Source organism: Sinocyclocheilus anshuiensis, unplaced genomic scaffold (assembly GCF_001515605.1).
Source record: "Sinocyclocheilus anshuiensis isolate Anshui unplaced genomic scaffold, SAMN03320099.WGS_v1.1 scaffold420, whole genome shotgun sequence".
Taxonomy (NCBI): domain Eukaryota; kingdom Metazoa; phylum Chordata; class Actinopteri; order Cypriniformes; family Cyprinidae; genus Sinocyclocheilus; species Sinocyclocheilus anshuiensis.
In genome coordinates, this window is record NW_015557082.1 from 44,519 (window position 1) to 66,996 (window position 22,478).

Sequence of the window (22,478 nt, forward strand, 5' to 3'; positions counted from 1 at the left end):
TGTTGGAAGTGTGTGTACACTAGAGGTCTTCACGGGTCCACTTGGATCCGAAAACCCGAGGTCCGCCCCAAGACCCGAGCGGGTTCAGGTCCAAAACTTCAACGAGTACCGCAGCCTCGGGTCTCGGGTAATTTAAAATAAGCATGCTTTTCCCAAATGGACCCGATTAGACCCGAATTCTTTTAAACTATCCCGAATGCGTAGGTTACGTTCACTTTCGTGTTAAGAGAGGAACGCACATAGAAAAGGAGCAAACCAAATATATGTGTGTGTGTAATAAACATCAATATAATTTAAAAATATGCAATTTATAACATTATATATGAATTTTAATAATGTAGTATTATGTATCTTTTTTATGTTGTTGTTTTTGTATATAAATAAAATTGTATTCTAAATATATAAATAAAATTAATAAAAAAATAAATATGCAATATAAATATGCAATAGCTAGTAAATATATAAAACTATATATAAAGAAAAATGTGTAATAATTATCAATATTAATATTAAATTTATATATATATAGAATTTTTCCTTCCTGACTGAGGGGCTGCAGGCTGTGTACACATCAATGGCGTTTACGTTCGGGTCCAGTTGGGCTCGAAAATAAATGCCATTGGGTCTGTCTCGGGTCGGGTTTTTCTTTTTAAAAAATTAATTTACGCACGTCGGGTTCGGGTAAGAAGTGATTCAGGTCGGGTACAGATTTTAGGACCTGAGAAGACCTCTAGTGTACACATCCATCTTATAATGATAAAAATCCACCCAGTGGTTATTTTAAAATCCCCTTTCTCAAATCAGGCTGTTCTGAGATTCCTGTCAGAATGACGTAGTTCTGCACAGGCCGCTCCCACGATAGTTGATTGACAAGGCCGTCTTACCTAAGACCCGCCCTGAGTGAGCTGTTATCAGTCCGCCATTGTGTCGACTCCGGTGCAGGGGAAGACAAGAACATCTCCGATTAAGCGATTGAGGCGTTTTGTTGCTGGATGTAATAATGAACATAGCAGTCGTCATTTACTCCCGACATCTGAGCCTCTGAAGACGCAGAGGATTAACGTTACTTTAGTTTTTGAAGGGAATGCACCGATCCCCGATCTACCTAAATGCGTTTATGTTCGTGCGAATCATTCGTGATCCAGCTTCATCTACGTAAGAAGTGAGTATAAGGTTCTTTTATGAATCTTTGCAAATCGCCTTTCCTAATAATGTGCTCGTTAGCCAGTTTCGCGGTTTACAGTCAGCTCGTCACCCCACGGAAGAGAGGGGCGGGGTCAGCAGAGCTCATTAGCATTTAAAGCAACATGGACTAGAACGGCGTGCTGAAAACAGAGCTGATTTTGACAGGGTAAAAGGTGTTTTTTTACACTACCATTGAGAAATTTTAACCAAAGTATGTTATAGACTTTTCATTAAGACCCTAAAGAATCATATCAACTTGTGGAAAATGGGCATCTGATGACCCCTTTAAAGCTGATGTGATTTTTTTCCTCATTTTGGATGATGGTAATGATATCAAAGGCATTAACTCCCTTTGACCTGGGCTAGTTTTGGGCTAGTAATATTCCCATTTCTTCTGGCCTGCTTTAACCACTGAGATCCAAGTGTTGCGTGTGTCGTGTGATCTGCATGTTTTGGCCTCCTAACACTTTCATACTCCATTAAAAACATCTTTTCTTTTCTCTAGGTGTACGACATCCAGGGCAACCATCAGGATGAGAGCAAAGTTGTGGTGTCGGTCATCTTCGAGAACAAGAGCGACAGCTTCCTGAAGTCAATGGAGTTCAATGTGCTGGATTCCCTCAACTCCAAGCTGCAGCGGCCGGAGGGAGCCGGAGCTCACGACAGCCTCACCGTTCCCTTCCAACTGCCACCAGGTCAGGACAGCCACGCTCCTGAGAGCGCCATTGACTGGATCTAGGCAGATTTCACTCATGTCTTCACATCTTTTTCCAGGGGTTTCGAACGAGGCCCGCTTCGTTTTCTCAGTGCAGAGTATCATCATGCCTCAGAAACTAAAGGGAACCCTCACCTTTATAGTTAAGGTGAGAAACTCCCATACACGCTCATGAAAGCACATGCTTTTCTGTTTGTTTCCAGTGTGAGTGTTAGTATTGTTGCCGTGTGTATTGATTGTTTTCTGATGCAGTCGGATGAATCCTCTACTCATGAGAAACTGGACTTCAAACTGCACTTTACATGCACGTCATACCTGATCACCACTCCCTGTTACAGGTGAGCAACACATTACCACATTACCAAACCTCTCTTACGTGGAGCGCTGTATATATGTATATGGAGTGTTCTTATATATTAAAATATTTAAAGTAGTGACTTCGGTACCAGTCAGTACTGAAATTTTAAAAACGTCCATTTAGGGGTGTGCTATGTATATCGTCTACGATAATATTGTAATTGTTGTTTTAACGATGTGCGATTTGACATTATCAAGTATTTTGCAAAAACCATTCAAAACACACCTACAGAGTGCACGCATACATTACGTGACGCGCATTTAGAGTGCGTTCTGTCACTGCATGATTCAGTCTATTAAAATACATTTAGAATGATCACAAATTCAAGACGTGGGGGCAGAAAATTTATATATTTATACTAGGGCTGGGCAAGTTAACACGTTATTGCGTTAACACATTAATTGATTAACGCCGACAATTATTTTATCGCGCGTTATCGCGGTTTTTTTATTATTATGAAAGTCCGTTGCTCACTGGCTCTGAATACACATACAGACAAACCATGGGTCACAGGAGGGTTTTTGAATTCACTATTGAATTTTGTGCATAACAATGCGATTTAATAGCAGAAAATCATGCGATTAATCGCGATTTTAAAAAAAATGAATCTTTGCCCAGCACTAATTTATACCACTTCATATAGTTGATCAAATTCAAATGAAGAGTGCTGTTTTTTCTCCAAAAATGACCATGATTACAAATGTGATATTGATTTTTTTTTTTTTTTTACAGCAGTTCAATAAACAAGAAGTTAATTAAGAGACTTGTGTTTTAGACACCATATTTCCTGTTTTTGTGCAATTTCACCAACAAAAATAATTCCGAAAACAGCTGTTTTGTGTTTCTGAGCAACATGACGGTTTCGTTCCTGAATGAATCAACCGTTTAAATGATTCGGTTCAATCGCAATGACTCATTTATTAACAGTGACTTGCTGCCACCTACTGGTGGTTTTAATTTCACATTCAAAGTATCTTTTTATTAGTTAAATAATTTCAAATATATTCAACGTTTTAATGTTTAATATATCAGAACATTATTTATGCATTTGTAACTGCAGGTTAACTGCATTTATGTCCTGCATTAAACTGTGTAAGCACATCTAAATGCCATTTCAGATGCAGCTTCTGTGTTTCCTCTGCATTGTAAAGATGAATTATGTTGATACTGATTTCATTTGCTTGGTAACAGCCCAAATGTCGTCTTATTATAATTTCCCCTCCCCCACATTTTCCCCAAATAAAATAGAGCATTTATTGAATCAGTAAAGACAGCCATAAATATTAGTGTTCTAATTTAGTACTGTAATATAAAATTATTTTTTAAATGCTAATAATATTTAATAGCATTTGTAGTAAATTTTTATTTGGTAGTAGTACTAATATAAATAATAATATAATAAATTCTATAATAATTCTAATATAATTAAAATAATAATAATAATTATTATTATTATTATTATTTTTATAGTAATTTTGATACATATTCTCAAACTTTGGGCAAACCTGGAGCTTTTCTAAAAAAATTTAAAAAATCACAATTTTATGTGTTTCTGATTTATTTATTTTTCTCCACCCCATATTTCCCAAAACAAAGTGTTATTAACTATTAACTATTTATTTTTATTTTTTAATTTGGGTGTCGATGATGAAAATATTTTTGTTATTTATATTAGGGCTGTTGTTAATTGTTTAAAACTAAATCAAAGACTGTACTGTATTTGATGTAGCTGAGCATTCATACCTTGTGTTGTCAGTGACGCATACGCAAAGCTGCTGGAGTCGGGCGACCTGAAGGGCAGCTCTCTACGGCTAGAGGGGATCAACATGCCCTTCCACCACCTGCTGGCCAGGATCTGCTTCCACCATCACTTCTCCGGTGCGCAGACTTCACAAAGATGCCTGTGATACCTTTCAAAATATGGACACCCTTAAATCTGTTCTTCTCTTGTTTCCTATGTTTGCAGTTGTGGAGAGGATTGACTCCTGCGCCTCCATGTACAGCAGGTCGATCCAGGGTCACCACGTCTGTTTGCTGGTCAAAACCGTGAGTATCTGGAATATGAACTGATTCGTAATGTTTCTGATTCCGAAGATGATTCGTTAAAACCCTACGTTTCTCTTTCATCCAGTCTGATCAGACGGTCTCCATCGACGCCAAGTGCGACGAGCCATCGCTGCTGGGGAATGTGCTGGATGAGATCAAGCAGACCTTCTCGAAATGCTGATTGTGTCTGAGAGACCCCTCGCCCTCACCGCCCTGTAACCCCCTGAACCCCCATCCCAGCGCAGGCTGAACCACACACGCTCAGAATCATATATCGCACTCTGAGACTCGTGTCCCTCCTCTTCCTTTGTATTTATTGGATCAGTCGTTCTGCTGTTCTTCTTTTAAGACCACAAATTTCAAGCCCCTCTCTTGCCTTTGTTTCCCCTCCTCGACCTCCGATGTGCATTTTGTTTCTTCATCCTCTTCCTCAGCTTCTTCGTCTCTCTTACGGTCTTTCCATTGTCTTAACGGTCCATGACTTTCATCTTGAGAACTGGATTTTTTTCGTTGTCGATGCTTGAGTTGTGTGCTTTTTTATGTTTTGCGTTGTGTTGTTTGTTGCGTTTTTTTTTTTTTTCTGTCCTGAACTCCATCATCGCCTTTCTCTGCATTAAACATCAACATTTCTGTTACTTACCAGTTTCGTCACGTATGTGTTGCTCTTTTCGGAGGCTAGCCCTTGCAGGACTGGTTTCGGACCAGAAACATCCTTCCTTCAACCCATCCTCAAACTCTTAACTGCCTCTGAGCACTAATTTCACTCATAAGTGCAGTTGCACATTTAGTCGCACGCATATAGGACATATAGGTACACAGGGTTGCATTCTAGACCACGTTTATATTTGCGATCCCACGTGATATTAGCAATATCATGTGATAGCCCTACTATTTGTGTCCTAATGTTGGGAGATAATACTACAGTTGCATATAGTTAACTAAACTGCACACTAACAAACCTTGCTCAGGATAATGACGGTTAGTGAAAGTGGCAAAATGAACAAAATCGGATTATTTTACATCTCGCAAATCCGATATAGTAATTCTAGTACTTTTATGTTCCAGTTAATGGACGCTAGGGTTGCAAAGAGGTGTTTCCAGAAATTTACTAAAAATTTCCGCAACCCTAATGGACACCATAAGGATGAAATCTCCAGGTTGCCTGTTTACCTCAGAATAATTTCGATTTGTACCGTAGTTTGTTGGGGGGGGGAACTCAAATAGATTAATCGTGTCAAATCGATTAATCGCAATTAATCACATCCAAAATAAGTGTTTACATAATGTGTTAACTGTGTATATTTATGTGTATATATAAATGCACACATACATGTATATATTTATATATTCATATTTATATCTGATTTACTATATATATATATATACATACACATACATGCATACATACATGCATATTATGTAAACACTTATTTTGGATGTGATTAATTGCGATTAATCGATTTGACACGATTAATCTATTTGAGTTCCCCCCCCCAACAAACTACGGTACAAATCGAAATTATTCTGAGGTAAACAGGCAACCTGGAGATTTTACAAACTAAAGTACTATTCAAAATTCTTTTCTGATAGCATTCATCATTGAACGTTTTAACCCCAAATATTCCTTAAACATGCCATTTAACACACTGAGAGTGTCTCATGTTTCTGGACAGTATTATATTAAAATGACCCCTTGTATGTTTCTAATACCTGTCTTGAGAATATAATTCTGTTAAAGGGAGCCTAAAAAGTTAAATGTGCACTTGCTCGGTCTGTATCACGTCTGTCAAACGCCACCGTGGCTTTGACACCATCCAAACTCATGCTTCATGTGTTCTTCAACTCTTAGAACTCCCGTCTTGTACATTTGCAGATTACAATTCATCTTTTTTTTTTTTTTAATGCTGTTAAATGCCCTTTTCCCACACTAATGAACTTGTACTGGCTAATTCAGGCACATGCTGTAAGTAATTCCTGTTTAACTGTCAGATCCAGCACGCTGTAGCGCTCGGTTGTAAGGACGCAACCAAAATAGTGGAGATCTGCTCATGAAACCTGACGTTGTCCTGAGGGCACCTTGCAAGTGTTTTCCATCGTACGAGTGAGTTCATCAACAAGAAGTGACTTGAATAGCAGATGTAAAAGAACGTTTCTGGAAATACAACATCTCTAGTGTTTTACAGGTCCTGTGAGGACTCAATCATCTGATGTGGAGAAAAGCAACTAATTATTAACAAGTCTGAATTTTGTGCTACAAGTCACATTGAAATTTATAACTTGCATGGGCAGGAATGTAAACTTTTGCCTACTTTTTGTTTGTTTTTGACTAATACATGAACACTTGCATAGAAAACCCCTATCATTCCTTGATTGTCACAATTATTTTCTAGTTTCCTTTTTTTTTACGTAAAAGTTGGCTCCACCATATTACACCTTTTGATGGTATAATGTATTTTTATTTGTTATGAGGACATAAACTTCAGAAAATGTCTTGGAATGTTTTTAAAAAATTGCATTTTGCATTAAATTATTATAAATATCAGTAGAGGGGATTTGGGGGGTCCGTATAGATATGAATACTTTAGCAGTAAAATGTGATTCACGTGAAGTGGCCCAGCTAATCTAATAAGGTTTTCCCTCTGGCAAGTTGTAGTGCAGATATTGCTGGATTTGGCTTATCATTAAATATACTGTCCAACTCCATATGTATTTTCCGACTGTATGATGTACTATAATGTTTTAAGATGAATAAATGAACTACAAGAATGACCAATAATGTGCAAGCAACATTTTTGAGAGGTCCACGCAAAAGAGTTTGAGAAGGATGCTATAGTTTTATGTGTGCACCAATAAATTCATACATCTATATGTAGACCAAATGTTTGCCTCTGTTTGATCGACTATGTTTCCTGCTTGTAATCATGTGTGAACAAGCAGTGAATAAAGTTACAAATACTTATTTGCGTATTTGTTATTCATGAATCATTTTAAACGTAAAACATGATTTATAAATCATCTTAAAGCAACTTAATTTCCTGGTTTGTCTATGTGGTTGTTTATTGTAATATTAAAACCTTATTCATTAGGATAAATTTGAATTAGATATTTAATTTATCTATGAAATATCTTGTTGTAGGGTGAAGATAGATAGATAATGTCACAAATTGTGGTTTTGGTTTCAAACACCTAATTAAACACCTTTTAAAATTGTAAGATAGATAGATAGAACTTACCCCATACAGTGTTGGAATAAAAAGTCAACGTAGCAATATAAAGTATATTTAGGCGCGGTTGAAATATTTCCTTGTGCTGTGTTTTTCTCGGTGGGTTAAGCTGCTCACGCTCCATTGGTTGCAGGAGGTGTATTAGGCGGGCCGTGATCTTCAGCTGCAGGCACGGTGTCCTATAGAGTGTCGCTGGGGGAGGGAGCGAGACTCTCAAACAAGCTGCCCTGCTCGCATGTTTATGTACTAGCGGAACGCTTGATTAATCTAACACGTTTAATATCGACGGCAGGTGCTTAACGCGGGACTTTAAATGCCCGACGCGAACAGCAACTCGGCCGGGGCTGTTACTCGCTGAGCGTAATTTCTCGTCAAGTGACTTATCTCGGGTTTGTTCGCTTGAGCGTGTGCGGTGAAACGGGCGAACTAAAGTTGTTTGCGGGGTTATTTTGGATGCCAGATCGTTTGTTTTCGGAATATGGCTCAGCGTGGACACCATCATGTTGCGAGTTCCCAAAAAGCTTTAATGTTAGAGCTGAAAAGTTTTCAGGACGAGCCGGTTGAAGGCTTCAAAATAACTTTAGTCGACGAGTCGGACTTGTACAACTGGGAAGTCGCGATTTTTGGACCCCCGAGTACGCACTACGAGGGGGGTTATTTTAAGGTGAGTGCTGCATCTTATCTTTAAATGTAATTTGACGAGTTTTTATGCGCAAACTAATTCAAAACGTCACATTCAGCATTCAAAAACGAGTGACTCTGTTTTATTATAATCGTTTATGATCTCTGTAAACGTTGTAAATGTTTGTCATTCGCTTTTAAAGGAATGACAATTCTATTGTTCCAAACCTGTTTGACTGCGTCTTCTGTGGAACACAAAATGAAAAATATGAAGAAAAGATGTGACCTAGGCTGCCACAAAATATTTCCTTTTGTGCTCCACTGAAGAAATAACTATTTTATAAAGAATTTTCGTTCTGTACTGTTTCTTTAAAGGGAACGTTCGGCGTTCTAATTTTTAAACGCCAACGTTCCATTTGTCCATAATTTGGTCTGTGCTCAATGAAAGAGTTGCTCCATTGTTCCTCGTTGTTCTCTAGAATTACCATCAGTTGCTTTTTACACCCAGTTCACTGGAACAGTGTCTGAATGTTGTGAAGTTCCCTCAGTGTGACTTGGATGATTAAAGTTCAAAGTATGAGTTTATTTTAAATATAATAAACCACAAACGTTTTTTCAGGATGGACAATGAACTCCCTTATTTATAACTAACCCAAATGATAAAATCTATGGCTTCATATTTGGAGCTTTATCACTTGGTGTTCTACATGTTGAACAGTGTCTGTCAACAGGAAAACCTCAGTCATAGTAATTTCTCCATCTGTCAGTGTCACATCTGAGTCTAAATTTGATCAAATTAGCAAAGATTTTTGCTTTGAACCCCTTATATGACTTTCAAGCTGCACCTTTTGTGAAGACAAACATTTACATATATTTTATTTGAACCTATTGCTGCTAAATATCTTCTGCTGTGTCCAACCAAAGTCCCTCTGTCAGACCACAACAATGGCAGTTATATTTAGCCCGGCTTCATAGATGTGCCTGTGTTTCATCAAAGAGTATAGATGCTGGCCAACCAACCTCCACACATCATGACATTAGCAAGTGGCTACCGACTAGCTGGGAACATTGGCTACTGAGTCGCAGCCTGGGTTAAAAGCAAATTTGTTGGGCCAGTAGAGTCTCTCTTTCTTAGTGTTTAATCTTTAGAAACCATGCATAGCTGTGAAAATTCAGTTCTCTCCTGTTGTTTTCCTGCATTGATGTGGAAAACCGTGTCTGTTTGTTAGTGGTGAGGAAGGAAGCAGGTCAGCCCTGGGAACTTCTCAACGTCTCTTCCAACAGGAAGAGATGAGTAACCATGACTTCCTGCACACTACTGTACTTCGCCAAACAGACAGGTTTCCCTTCTGCATTCTTTTTCCTGTTTTTTTATGTTATGATTATTCGATGTATATTCAAACTAAAGAATCCTTAAGTTGGAAATCAGTATGGTCAACTTTTTACCTTTTACAAAGAAAAATTGGATTTAAAACAAACAACAAATCTCATAAATCGCACTTGAAATATTGTTAAAATTGTGATTGCTATTGATTTACCTCTGAGAGTTTTTTAATAACATAGAAAAAGATATATTCACAAGGAAGATGCAAGCAAGATCTTAATAGGTCAATATAAGCCTTCTTATTAAATTATACAGTGGGTACGGAAAGTATTCAGACCCCCTTCAATTTTTCACTCTTTGTTATATTGCAGCCAGCAGCCAAAATCATTTAAGTTAATTTTTTTTCCTCATTAATGTACACACAGCACCCCATATTGACAGAAAAACACAGAATTGTTGACATTTTTGCAGATTTATTAAAAAAGAAAAACTGAAATATCACATGGTCCTAAGTATTCAGACCCTTTGCTGTGACACTCATATATTTAACTCAGGTGCTGTCCATTTCTTCTGATCATCCTTGAGATGGTTCTACACCTTCATTTGAGTCCAGCTGTGTTTGATTATACTGATTGGACTTGATTAGGAAAGCCACACACCTGTCTATATAAGACCTTACAGCTCACAGTGCATGTCAGAGCAAATGAGAATCATGAGGTCAAAGGAACTGCCTGAAGAGCTCAGAGACAGAATTGTGGCAAGGCACAGATCTGGCCAAGGTTACAAAAAAATTTCTGCTGCACTTAAGGTTCCTAAGAGCTATACAATTTGCATACATACAAAATTTGTGGAAAAAGACATTTTTATTCAAGTCGTTTCCAACTCTGACTTTGCACCAATTCTGTAGAATGGCCCATTTAGTATTTTAACTTTGTTTTAATAATTATTATTATTCTTTATTATTTATTGATTGGTATAGTCAGTACTGGATATTTAATTTAACTGCGCTGCCAATTTCCCTATTTAACTTATTTTTAAAATTTGTTTTAATTTATTTTACCTTTGCCGTCATCGAAAGTTAATCTTTAAAAACACTAATATATATATTTTTTCTAATCTCAAAATTAATATCCATTTTTTTTATGTTGTAGTAGCCTACATAATAATGTTGTGATGCCTAAATTTTACTAAGAATTTAAACATTTAAATCGTATTAAACTAAACTTGATTTTATTTTATTTAGACAAAATAGTATACAATTTAATTATATACCATTTAATTGTTTTTGGTCATATGGGAAATATGAGAAATGTCCCAAACTTATTATTATTATTAATACATTGTTTTTTAAACTGCAACAACAGACACCAATGTACAATAAACTGGTACTAAGTATTTTTCCATCATGTAATATAGTTCATTATTTTAACTAATTTTTACTTATTAGCATAGAATGTACGGTGTGCATTTTATAGTCCATTTAGGCTACATCAACTTCAAACACTGCTCATCCAATCAGAATTTAATCAACAGTCTATTTATAAGACTGGATAAGCCTTTTTAATTTTAATTTCTGACTAAATATAATTTTAATGGAATGAGAAATTGTTCCTGTAATACAAAATTACTCATCTCGTGGTTGTCAGATTTTGGTCATGTCACCCACCCCTAGCGTCACTCTGTATCTAGCTTCAATTTTCCAGCTAAGAGAGATTTGGCGCAGTCATTAAGTTCTCATGAGTAGGATCTCTCTAAGCAGGCTTCAAGTTCTTACACATGGCGCTGAGCTGACAGGTAGCAGGGTTGGCTCCTGATTGGCTCGTCGCTCCAGTGAAGCGTGCACACACCCAGGCCCTGTGGCAGGTGATGTGAGCTGGGCTTGGCCGTGCTTGACTCAGCCTGGCAGCTCGAGTCATGTTACTCGTTTAGTGTTTGGAGTGAGTCAGCCCATAATAACAACTCAGTTGAACTCTTTCCAGATGTCTGGTATGACTAAGAACCGGTAATGAACAATCTTTTCATTTGAGAATCAAGTGTGTTAAAGAAAGGTACACTCTAAAAAATGCTGGGTTAAATATAACCCAGCGCTGGGTTACAAAGGGACAAACCCAGCTATTGGGTTGTTTTGACCCAGCAGTTGAGTTCAAAACAACCCAATAGCTGGGTTTGTCCCTTTTTAACCCAATAGCTGGGTTTGTCCCGTTTTAACCCAATAGCTGGGTTTGTCCCGTTTTAACCCAATAGCTGGGTTTGTCCCGTTTTAACCCAATAGCTGGGTTTGTCCCGTTTTAACCCAATAGCTGGGTTTGTCCCGTTTTAACCCAATAGCTGGGTTTGTCCCGTTTTAACCCAATAGCTGGGTTTGTCCCGTTTTAGCCCAATAGCTGGGTTTGTCCCGTTTTAGCCCAATAGCTGGGTTTGTCCCGTTTTAACCCAATAGCTGGGTTTGTCCCGTTTTAACCCAATAGCTGGGTTTGTCCCGTTTTAACCCAATAGCTGGGTTTGTCCCGTTTTAACCCAATAGCTGGGTTATTTAACCCAGCATTTTTTAGAGTGTAGTTGTTGTTGGTCTTATATTCATATTTAGAAGCAAATATCAAGCCGTTGTGTACAATACCTGGGAAAAACTAGAGAAAATGTACAATTCAAAGCTAGAAATTATTTTTAGAACCATTTAGTTTGAAATGGCAAAATATTGTGTAGCCTTGTGTAGCCACTCAGATTAAACAAAAATAATAATAAATTCAAAGAAAGTCTATGAAAATCCATAGACAAATCGAACAGTCAATTATAAACACTGGTAAATAAATTCTCAATTTGATAAACAAAAATAAACTATGAAATTGTTAAATCAAACATCTATTAAATGGTAAATAATCAACTTTTGAATATCAGTTTGTCTTGATTTATTGATTTTCATATTTAACTTTTAAATATCAGATTGTGAATTTATCTGTGAAATCCACTGGTACAAGTCACAATTTGATAATCGATTTGTCTAAGAATTCAGTAAATAAGGCAATAACTTATTAACATTGGTAAGCAGATTATATTCATATTATATATATTATAAACATTGGTAAATGGATAAATTCACAGTTTGATCGTCAAAAATTGTCAACAAAATCGATAAATAAATCAAGCAATTAACATTGATTGTAAATGGATAAATTCACAATAATCAAAAAATTCTACAAAAATCAATAAATCGAGCAATTCATTATAAACGTTGATAAATGGATAAATTCACAATTTGATAATTAAAACCGACTACAAAAATGGTTAAATTAAGCAGTCAGTTATAGCTGTTGGAAAATAGAAAAATTCAGATTCATAATAAAAAATAAATGGTTAATTCTCAGAATGCATATTGGCACCAATAACCTTGTGGTTAGTGCGCCGTCATATAGCTAGCGCAACTGTGCTTATGGCGACCCGAGTTCGATTCCCGTCTCGAGGTCCTTTGCTGATCCCGCTCGCCTCTCTCCACCCAGTGCTTTCTTGTTTGCTCTCTACTGTCCTAGGGCTGGACGATATGGCCAAAAATTATATCACGATGTATTTCTTAATTTCGGTCGGTACGATATAATTCCGATATCGATATGAACACTATTAAAAAAGCCTCATAAAAACGGCCAAGAATGGCCACAACAGATGTCTGTACCTACAAACTTATGAAAAATTAATTTGCCAACTCTATGAAACCTACTCCTATAAAACTATATAATATTTTAGGAAAAAAATGGCGTAAATAAATAAATGTTCACCTTTTTATTGGTATTTAGCCTTCATACAAACAAGAAATGTAAAATCACTGTCAAATAAATCTCAGACTCTCCTTATTAATATTAATATTTTTTTACTTCAAACTATAGGCTAACATACCAGTCCTGTCCATTAAAGGCATAAAAGCCCATAAATATAACTTAAAAAAAAAAAATCAAAATGCATTGTTATTATAACTTATGATTACAATATGATTGATAAGTGCATGTTTAATTTGTCTCTTTCCCTTGCTGTCATTGGTATCAGCAAGGTGTAAGCAACAGATGTAGATATTACGCCGAAATACAAGACTACACAGTCTGAACAAATGTATCTGATGGATCAGTCCACAGTTGACAGGTGCTCTAGTTCTTCACAGAGAACTTTATGGCCCACTAATTAGGCTAATTACCTGCTTCCGGTGGATCCCAGTTCATTCTTGACTAGCTTTTGGTGTCAAATGAAGCAATGGTGTGAATTAAAAGAACAAGTTACTACCTCTGGCCCTCAGGGACGGTCTCTCCCTCATGTAGTTTACCCTGAAGGACACCATTTCCCTGTCTTCTCTAATGTTTCAGTTGGGATGGAGGAAGTGAGATCAGGCAGGAGAACAGGACTGTTTGTTCAAGGAGAGCAGCAGTGACCTGGTTTATTTCCTCTTCCAACCCATTGTCCATGGGATTCTCTTCCTCTCAAATGGGATTGTAGGAGAGAGATTTATTTTTAGGTTGTGCTCCAAGATGGGGATTTTCAAGCAAAAACTATTCATTTATTCCAAGTGGCCCACATTATCATTAGCATTTCACATTAAACAAATACATTACGTAACGCGGATATGAGTGTATTCCAGAATGAGTTGCTCTTGTAAACCAAATGCTGTGTGCGGCTCGTTCGTGAAGTTTAACATCTGCTGAATCAGCTGGTCCAGAAACATTGAGTGGTAACGCATCGTACGGCACTCATCCTGATGAATCATATAATGTAATTGTCCACTTCCTTTTCACTGAATGTAAAGAATTTTTATTTTAGAAGATTCATTTAGAGACGTAACTTCTCAGATGTGTAGCCACATTGGGTTTTTTCTTTGTTATTTTCGTGGTTGGGAGAAATGGCATTGAAATAATTGATGTTGTGGTGTTTTGAGGAATTGCGAGTAGTTTGTGAGAATTTGACATAAAAAAAATGTAGCTGTCGGCACGATAGCCTTGTGGGCTGTCCCTGTCTCTCTACTCTGAAAGTGTTAATCTTGATATGTTGTTCATACGTAGTATCAGTTCGTAAATTTTCCATCAAAATTTTTGCCTCTAACGAAGTTTTGTCAGCGTCAGAAATTTTGCCTTACAGTTGTGTTCAAGGAGCAATATGTTTGACTGGTACAAAAGTCTTAGCTATGTTGTTTATCGTACAGTCTGGTAGACTGTTGATGTTGCTCAAACAACATTCGTGAAAATCGTAAACTGCCATTTGAGCATTCAGCAGACCGATTGGTACCAATGTCTTGGCTATGTTGTATATCGTACAGTCTGATAGACTGTTGATGTTGCACTTGATTGTAAAAATATGACCGCAAAAATCGTACACTGCCACATATGCTTTTAACAGGTCGGTTGGTGGCAAAGTCTTAGCTGTCATGTATATCGTAACATTTTATATACTGTTGATGCTGCACAAGCAGTAATTGTAAAAATATGGCTAAAAAAAACGTATATGGCTATACGAGTTTTCAGCCAGTCAGTTGGTACCAAAGTCTTGGCTATGGTGTATGTTATACAAACTGAAAGACTGTTAATGTTGCACCTGCAAAGAATGTACAAATGCAACCGTTAAAATCATAAACGGTCATATAAAAATCTGTAGCTTTGCACATCCCTGTCCTTAAAGTTTGAGTCTCATCTAGTTATTAGGTAATGTAGCTAAAGCGAGACGCTCGGCACACATGGCTGTCACAAGAGCTTGTGTGTGTCGGGTCATGTGCAGTGTCGAAGGACTCCTGTAAGCTACCTCCGGCAAAATGTAATACCGTTACCTTCTCACAAGGATCCCTACTTGTGGTTTAATAGGCTTGCTTGCTTGAAAGTTGCGCTACACTACTTGGGTTTCAGGAATTGAGTAGCACTTGATATGTACAGGTGCCCCTGTGTATGTGTGTGTTTGGTTGCTGGTTGTCCCAACCCCCCAGTACCCCTTCCGAGAGCTGGGCCTTTGAAGCACACACCAGCTGACCGTGCCAAATCAGCAAATGTGTGCTGTGGTGGGGGTTGTGGAGTGGTCCGTATGCATGTGTGCCCACCACCCACTGTCCTGAAAGGCACCAGGCTCAGCTTGCTACAGATTGTGAAGGATTTGAGTGGATGTATGTATAAAAGGTTTGTTTATGCTCAAATGTACATGGATGTGCATGTCACAGATTCAGTGTGTAATCGTTTGGGTTCTGAATTCAGCAATACAAGTTCAGACCTTGAATATGGTGCCGCCAATTCTAATGTTTAAATGATGGTCCATGATATTGAGGGTTATTGAGATTCCGCTTCCACGAGACACTAAGCGTTATTAATGTTATTAAGAATAATACACCTTTACATTTAGATTACATTTATTATTCATAATAATACAAATATATTATTTCAAAATAAATCAATGTAACTTCTGATTTTTATTTATTAAAAATTCTTAATAGCTCATGCTAATCCATGTCTAGTCTTAATCTATCCATGTTTAATCTAGGGACTAAAATACCATAGAGACTTAAAGGTTGGCCTCTTTTGCCTCAACCACCAAAAACACCTGATCAGCCAAATAGGAAAAGGTAAAACTCTTTGGCAACGTGGCAGCAAGTTTTGCACAGCAAGCACTGCTTACATTTTCTTAAGAATTTTAGCACTACAAGTAAATAAGTTGGGACAAGTTTGGGAACCCCAGCTCTGTAGGGGACCTGTGAATAGTGAACTATAAAAAGTAGATGATGCATACAACCTGGATACTTGTGTTGCCAATTCTGTCTGTTAACACCCAAATGAAGCCTACAGTAGAGTTCATGCTTTCAACTAGTAGTATTTATACATGTTGAGGATGTGTGTTTTGCTACATGCTTGGAGTCTTCTGTCCAAATAAAGGACGGATTATCAGCCTGTGCCACAAATCAGTTTATATGCTGTTTGGCTGTGTTGCAGATGGTAGCTTAACTTGTAGCAGGTTTTCAGTTAAATCAGATATTCTCAAATGAAAAACATACCAAGGGTACCACTTGATTTTTCATTTTGTCTGTTGGTGCATGAGGTATTCTTTTAATAAACCGACGTTTTTACCACTTAAACAATGAATACGTCATTAAAATGTGTCATGGAGGTGTATTCAGTAGTTGAATGACAAAGCTGTACAGCACCGGTAGAGATCGTGGATATTGGCATATTGCTCTATTGAGTGGCTCTGTGCTTCATCACGTATCTTTGGAAGACAATGTGCCATTACATCCATTCCCTAATGTATGTGTTATTTCTTCCAGGCACGTATCAAATTCCCCATCGACTACCCATACTCTCCCCCTGCCTTCAGATTCCTCACCAAGATGTGGCATCCCAACATCTATGAGGTTAGTCTACACAAAGCCTGATCAACATTTGTTTGGCTTAAAATAACACATTTACATTAATATAATTTAATTAAATTATAATTCATTTAACTATAGAAATATATTATAATGTCTTCATTATGAGTGTTACCTTTTTAAAAAATGAAATAAATTCATGTAGGAAATGAATTAACCTCATTTGACCATCATAATTGCTTTGACATTAGTAAACAATCTGTTACCTTAAATGAGGAACTGAATGTAGTAAATTGAATGCATTATATTTTGGATATGGATATGCTAATATTCAGATTTCCATGTTGAAAATCAGGCATTTTAAATCGAATTTCATTTAAAGAATTTAATGTAAAGAAATATTTCTAGGTTATCAAGCCAAGCCTAGGTTTTTTTTTTCTCCAGAAGTCAAAAAGAGCTTTATTACCAAGTATGTTTACACACACAAGGAATTATATAGTGCTTTATACAATAACAATTGCTTCAAAGCAGCTTTTCAATTAAAATCAGTTCAATTATAATAGTAATAATGTAAATAAATGTAAATACATTTACAGTTTGCGCTGTTTTAATGTTGTTAATCTAACTTTTTAATATAAATGTGGAAAAATTTCACTAGTGGTTTAAGACTTTAAACCCGAATGTTAATGTTGTTATATACAATAACAAAAAATTAATTAAAAAGCCAATTTAAGTCATTTAAACTGAATCATGTCAACTTAGTCAAATTATTGCATCTTTTTAATAGTATTTCATGAAACTAAGCATCATTTTTAAAGTCATCAAAAACAGGCATGACAGATGTTGAACAAGTTAACATGATTTCAGAATGGCGACGTGTGTATTTCCATACTGCACCCACCAGTGGACGATCCCCAGAGCGGGGAACTGCCGTCAGAGAGGTGGAATCCAACACAGAATGTGAGGTACAACAGAATTTTACAAAAACCAAATTCGCTCATAAACTTAGACTGCAATGTTCTACATATTCTTAATCCAATGTTAATAGCAGTTTCCCTTGTGATTCTTTGCACAATACCTTTTCTTCTCTGTTACGCCTCAACAGTTTGAGATCAATAATTAAGCCAAATTAGTTTAATTTAATCAGCTGATATCTGCTTCCCTTTCAGGACGATCTTATTGAGTGTTATCTCGCTGCTGAATGAGCCCAACACCTTCTCGCCTGCCAACGTGGACGCCTCCGTCATGTACCGCAAATGGAGGGACAGTAAGGGGAAAGACCGCGAATACGCAGAGATCATCAGGTGCCAGAAAACCTTTTCATCCATTTGTGCTCACATCTATTACACAGCCCTGCATTCGAAGAAAAATATCTGTTGATTTGCAAAAAAAGATTAACTAAAAAAAATGTTTGAAATCCCATCATGTAAAGTTCTTTTCACAAATTGAGGATTTTTCAAATCATATATATATATGTATCGGCTATAATGCACTTATCAAAAAGTATTAAAAATCTATCTTTTAATTTACAATCAGCAAAGGTGTGGAAAAATGGTCAAATACTCCATTTAATGTGAAAGAACTTTACATAAACAAGTTTATAAATACACAAATTCTGCCATTTTCTGTCACTGATTGGTTGTAGTAAAACACCCACAGATGTAGCAGAAAAAAATTCTTCTATCGCTGCCATAATTCTAATCTTGAAATCAGGATTAGGCAAAAAATAATGTCGTCAGAATCATTCATACATGCGAAATCAGTTATGACTAGAACAAATAGTTGTAATCTGGCTGAGGGGGAAGACCGAAATCTTTATCTTTGTGGCAGTTTTTCTGATGATTAAGTGATAATACAAGACTACTCCACCTTACAAATGGTCATCAAAAGCAAAAATGCTACAAAATACACGTCATATTTTGTGATTAAGTGTGTGGTAGAGCACATTTCATTAAGCGAATATGATGCATTATGCATATACAAATACATCTAGACATATGCATGCATAGCATTTGTGTTGTATTTTGCGTGTTGCACTCAACTGCATGGTTTGGTCCTGTTCACAGGAAGCAGGTTCTAGCCACCAAAGCCGATGCCGAGCGGGACGGGGTGAAGGTGCCCACCACGCTGGCCGAATACTGCATCCGTACCCGCACCCCACCTGCCGATGAGGGCTCCACCTTATTCTACGACGACTACTATGATGATGAGGATTTAGACGATGATGAAGAGGAAGATGAGGACTGTTGCTATGATGAAGACGACTCTGGGACTGAGGACTCTTGACGAGCAGCACCCGAGTACTCTGAACTCTCCGCTTCCGGTTTTCCGTTTGGTTTCGTAGCTTTTAAATCAAGTCGAAAAGGAATTTTTTTTTTTTTTTTTTTTCAGTTTTTGAAGATCTGAGATCCCAGAAATCACGAAGGGCGAGAGATGATTTGCGTAGAGGTTATGGATCCCGATGAATTAATTGCAACTTTTGGTTGCTACTTGAACAGACGTACAGTCAACTCCAAACCGAGACGCTTTGGGGGTTTGTTTTTGTTTTATTTCTTGTTGTTTTGCCTGGTTTTGGGGGGCAGGTTGGGTTTAGCCCATCAGTGCGAAACAGTCCAGCTCATGTTTATTTGATTCTCGATAACTTGCCTTTCAAAGGCACCTGATCTCAGGTTTCAATGTCTATGATTCAACAGTATTGGCGTCTTTGGTGGGGACAAAAGTAGCTAATACACATTCTCAGGGCTACTTCTGTTTCTTACACCACAATGCATCATATTCTGTTTCTGTAGCCAAGGACTGAACATTCTTCTCAGATAAAAGGCAAGGGGGCAAGAGGTTTAATAAATGGATGCATCACATACAGTTCACCTCTTTTTGGACTTTAACGTTTCATTTTATCCATCAACAAGCCTGTCTTATTTGTTTTGTTTTCGATTTTATGGGGTTGCGTGGTCGTGCATTTGAATCTTCACTATATTTAGCTACTCTTTGACATTTGCTGGTATTTTAGTTTTGTTATATATCCTTTTTCATTTTAAACCTTTGTGGTGACTCTAACCTAAAATCCTCCTCAGGAAAATGGACACAAGACCTTGGTGTGTTTGCGGCTGACCTCTTGACCCGAACAGACACTTTCAGCAAATTCATATGCACGCAGGGTATTTTGGGACACTTTCCCCTTCTTGTTTCTTTTTTTTTTTTTTTTTTTTTTCCCCCCTTTTCTTTTTGGTATGGTTTGTAAATCTATTTAAAGTCTGAATAAAGATCTTTATTAGAATAACTGTAATACAATTATGTTGATGAATAATAAAATTCAATGATATAATGAATAATAAAATGGTAAGCTAGCTATGTATAATATTTTAAACTGAATTAAATTCAAATATATATATATAAATTATTTTTTAATTGAGTTCCTGTATATTTTGCTAACACTGCAAAGTGCCAACTGTTCCCAAAATACCAATTTTGCCACTAGAGGGCAGCAGTGGGCTTCTTATTGTTATGGTTTTGTTCGATTTATCAGCCTAACCTAACCATAGCTAATAGGTTATGCTCTTTTATCTACATTTTTTTTAATAACTTTTTTTTTATATATAAACATTTGGGTAAAGTTGCTGCGTTTTATTCAAAGTAAAGCAGCACGAAATCAAGTAATGCCATTATGTCCTTCATTACTTTTGTATATTTAAGTGTGCCAAATGGATCATGACAGGCCTATAGTCATAATGGTAACTTTTAGTGAAGGGACCAGTTCTCACTATTAACTAGTTTACTGCTTAGCATGCCTATAATTAACATATTTTGCCTCTTTATTAGTGCTTATAAAGCACATATTCTGCATGACCATATTCTACATCCCTAATCCTACCCAATACCTAAACTTAACAACTACCTAACTAACTATTAAGAAGCAGCAAATTAGTAAATTAAATTATTAGAGTTTGAGCCAAAAGTTGTAGTTAATGGTTCGTTAATGGTGAGTATTGCACCTTAAAATAAAGTGATCGTTATAATTTCAAAATCTCAACATGCTTATGATGTAATTCCCTTGTATACGTGAAGTTGCTTCATAGTACTGTGTAAATGAAGAAAAGGCTTATGCTAGGAAGTCATTCCATAAGAAAAGTGGATGTGAAGGAATAATTTGCATTTAAAAGGCATTGATCATAGGTGGTAGAGCTTTCATTTGAATGAAGAATGAATGGGGTTTGCTACAGCACTCATATGCCAAGATCTATTATGAAGGTCCTTGAAGGACATCATTGCAGTCTGGAGTTCTGCTGCTCAATTATGTTGTCGACAGACCTGGCTTGAAGGTCAGCTAAACTGAAAGGCCTTTGATAGGAGGCACCACAGCGTAAAGCACTGATAATCTACAGTATCCGATCTGTCCGTCCCAAAGCCGTAATTTTGAAAACATGAATAAAAAATCAAATCAAAATTATGAAAATTTTTATTCCATTTTGAAATCCAGTAATCATAAATCACTTAAACTCATATCACTGCATTGGTCAAACAGCGTGGGAACCCTGTAAAAGGTTTTCGCTTATCTTGGAGGGCAAATAAACTCAACGTATAACCACATTCTGTGTTGTGCTGAGGCTTTGTGCTTCTTTACAAGCAGAACTACTGCATATGAAGCATCCTTAACCCATTATAACAAGGCCTTGCCCTCTAGACAGGAGTGTTGTTCTCACCCACTCGACTGTTGCAGATTGGTGGATCGAGCGATTTAGACAAGAGGGTGATGGGAGAAGTCTCCCAGGAGGGTATGAATGTGTCGCTGTCTCCAAGGAAACTGATGACGAGGAATGGAGCGTAACAAAAAAAAAAATCTACTGTGAAATGAGTGAATGATGTTTATTCCCTTCCACACCTTGTGAATCCATGTGAGCCCTACATAAGTTGTTGGAACACCGAGTACTCTGGGCCTTTTGGCTGTTCACTTTTGACCTTTTTATTTATTTTCCAGGTCAGGATTTTTTTGTTTTGTTTTCTTCAAACAGATATTCCTGATTTTTATATCTGTCCAACAGTCAGAGCTGTCCAACTAAATGCTTCCCAGTGGAAAACAACAACAGAAACATCACAGAATTTGTAATGGTTTAACTGGTTATAATGGGAATTGTATTGGTTTTAAAGGAAACTGTAATGGTGCCTGTTGGGCTCTACTGGTAATTGGTCACCTTCTATTGGTGGTTTGATAAAACTGCTAAATCCTAATGGAATATGTCCCAAAACACACTACAGGAAACCATTTTTAATGGTTAAAAGTTGATGGTTTGTAATGGTATTTGTAGTGGAAACCATTAGAATTTCTGTGATGTTTCTATTGTCTTTTCCCGCAGGGTTTCAATACAGCAACACAGCTGTGCCTGGGCAATACCACTTGACAAGATCGTATACTTTTAATTTTATGACCAATTTATTTTGGCTCAATTTTCTGGACATAATTATCAATATATACCACATTTAGCACTGAAAAAAATCAGTCACATTTACTCACCCTTATATTGTTCTAAACGCGTATGCCTAACGTTACTAAGTTACTGTCGAAGAATAGGTGGTTATTTTTTCCTCGATGCAGTTATGGTATTTAAGCCTAAAAAATACACAAAACACCATAAAAGTGTCGTAAATGTCATCCATGTGACAATTATTCCAAGTCTTTGGAAGTAAAAGGATAGTTTTGT

The 22,478-nt window shown here is 36.9% G+C and overlaps 2 protein-coding genes across 6 annotated transcripts in view; both read left to right on the forward strand.

Annotated features, from left to right (window-relative positions):
* Nucleotides 1-5,566, forward strand: part of LOC107676965 (AP-3 complex subunit delta-1-like) — a 36,180-nt gene extending 30,614 nt beyond the window's left edge. For all 5 annotated transcript variants that reach the window (XM_016471725.1, XM_016471728.1, XM_016471726.1 and 2 more), the window contains 6 exons: nt 1,691-1,880; nt 1,960-2,048; nt 2,153-2,238; nt 4,015-4,136; nt 4,225-4,304; nt 4,390-5,566. In XM_016471725.1, the coding sequence (XP_016327211.1) occupies nt 1,691-1,880; nt 1,960-2,048; nt 2,153-2,238; nt 4,015-4,136; nt 4,225-4,304; nt 4,390-4,485 (663 nt within the window). In that variant the 3' untranslated portion in view covers nt 4,486-5,566. The remainder of the gene's footprint in view (nt 1-1,690; nt 1,881-1,959; nt 2,049-2,152; nt 2,239-4,014; nt 4,137-4,224; nt 4,305-4,389) is intronic.
* Nucleotides 5,567-7,717: 2,151 nt separating this feature from the next.
* On the forward strand, nt 7,718-19,857 carry LOC107676989 (ubiquitin-conjugating enzyme E2 R2-like). Its single transcript, XM_016471766.1, has 5 exons — nt 7,718-8,192; nt 16,741-16,827; nt 17,650-17,747; nt 17,952-18,086; nt 18,849-19,857. Exons 1-5 carry the CDS (start codon nt 8,007-8,009, stop codon nt 19,066-19,068), a joined length of 726 nt encoding a protein of 241 aa, XP_016327252.1. The 5' UTR covers nt 7,718-8,006; the 3' UTR covers nt 19,069-19,857.
* Nucleotides 19,858-22,478: the final 2,621 nt, after the last annotated feature.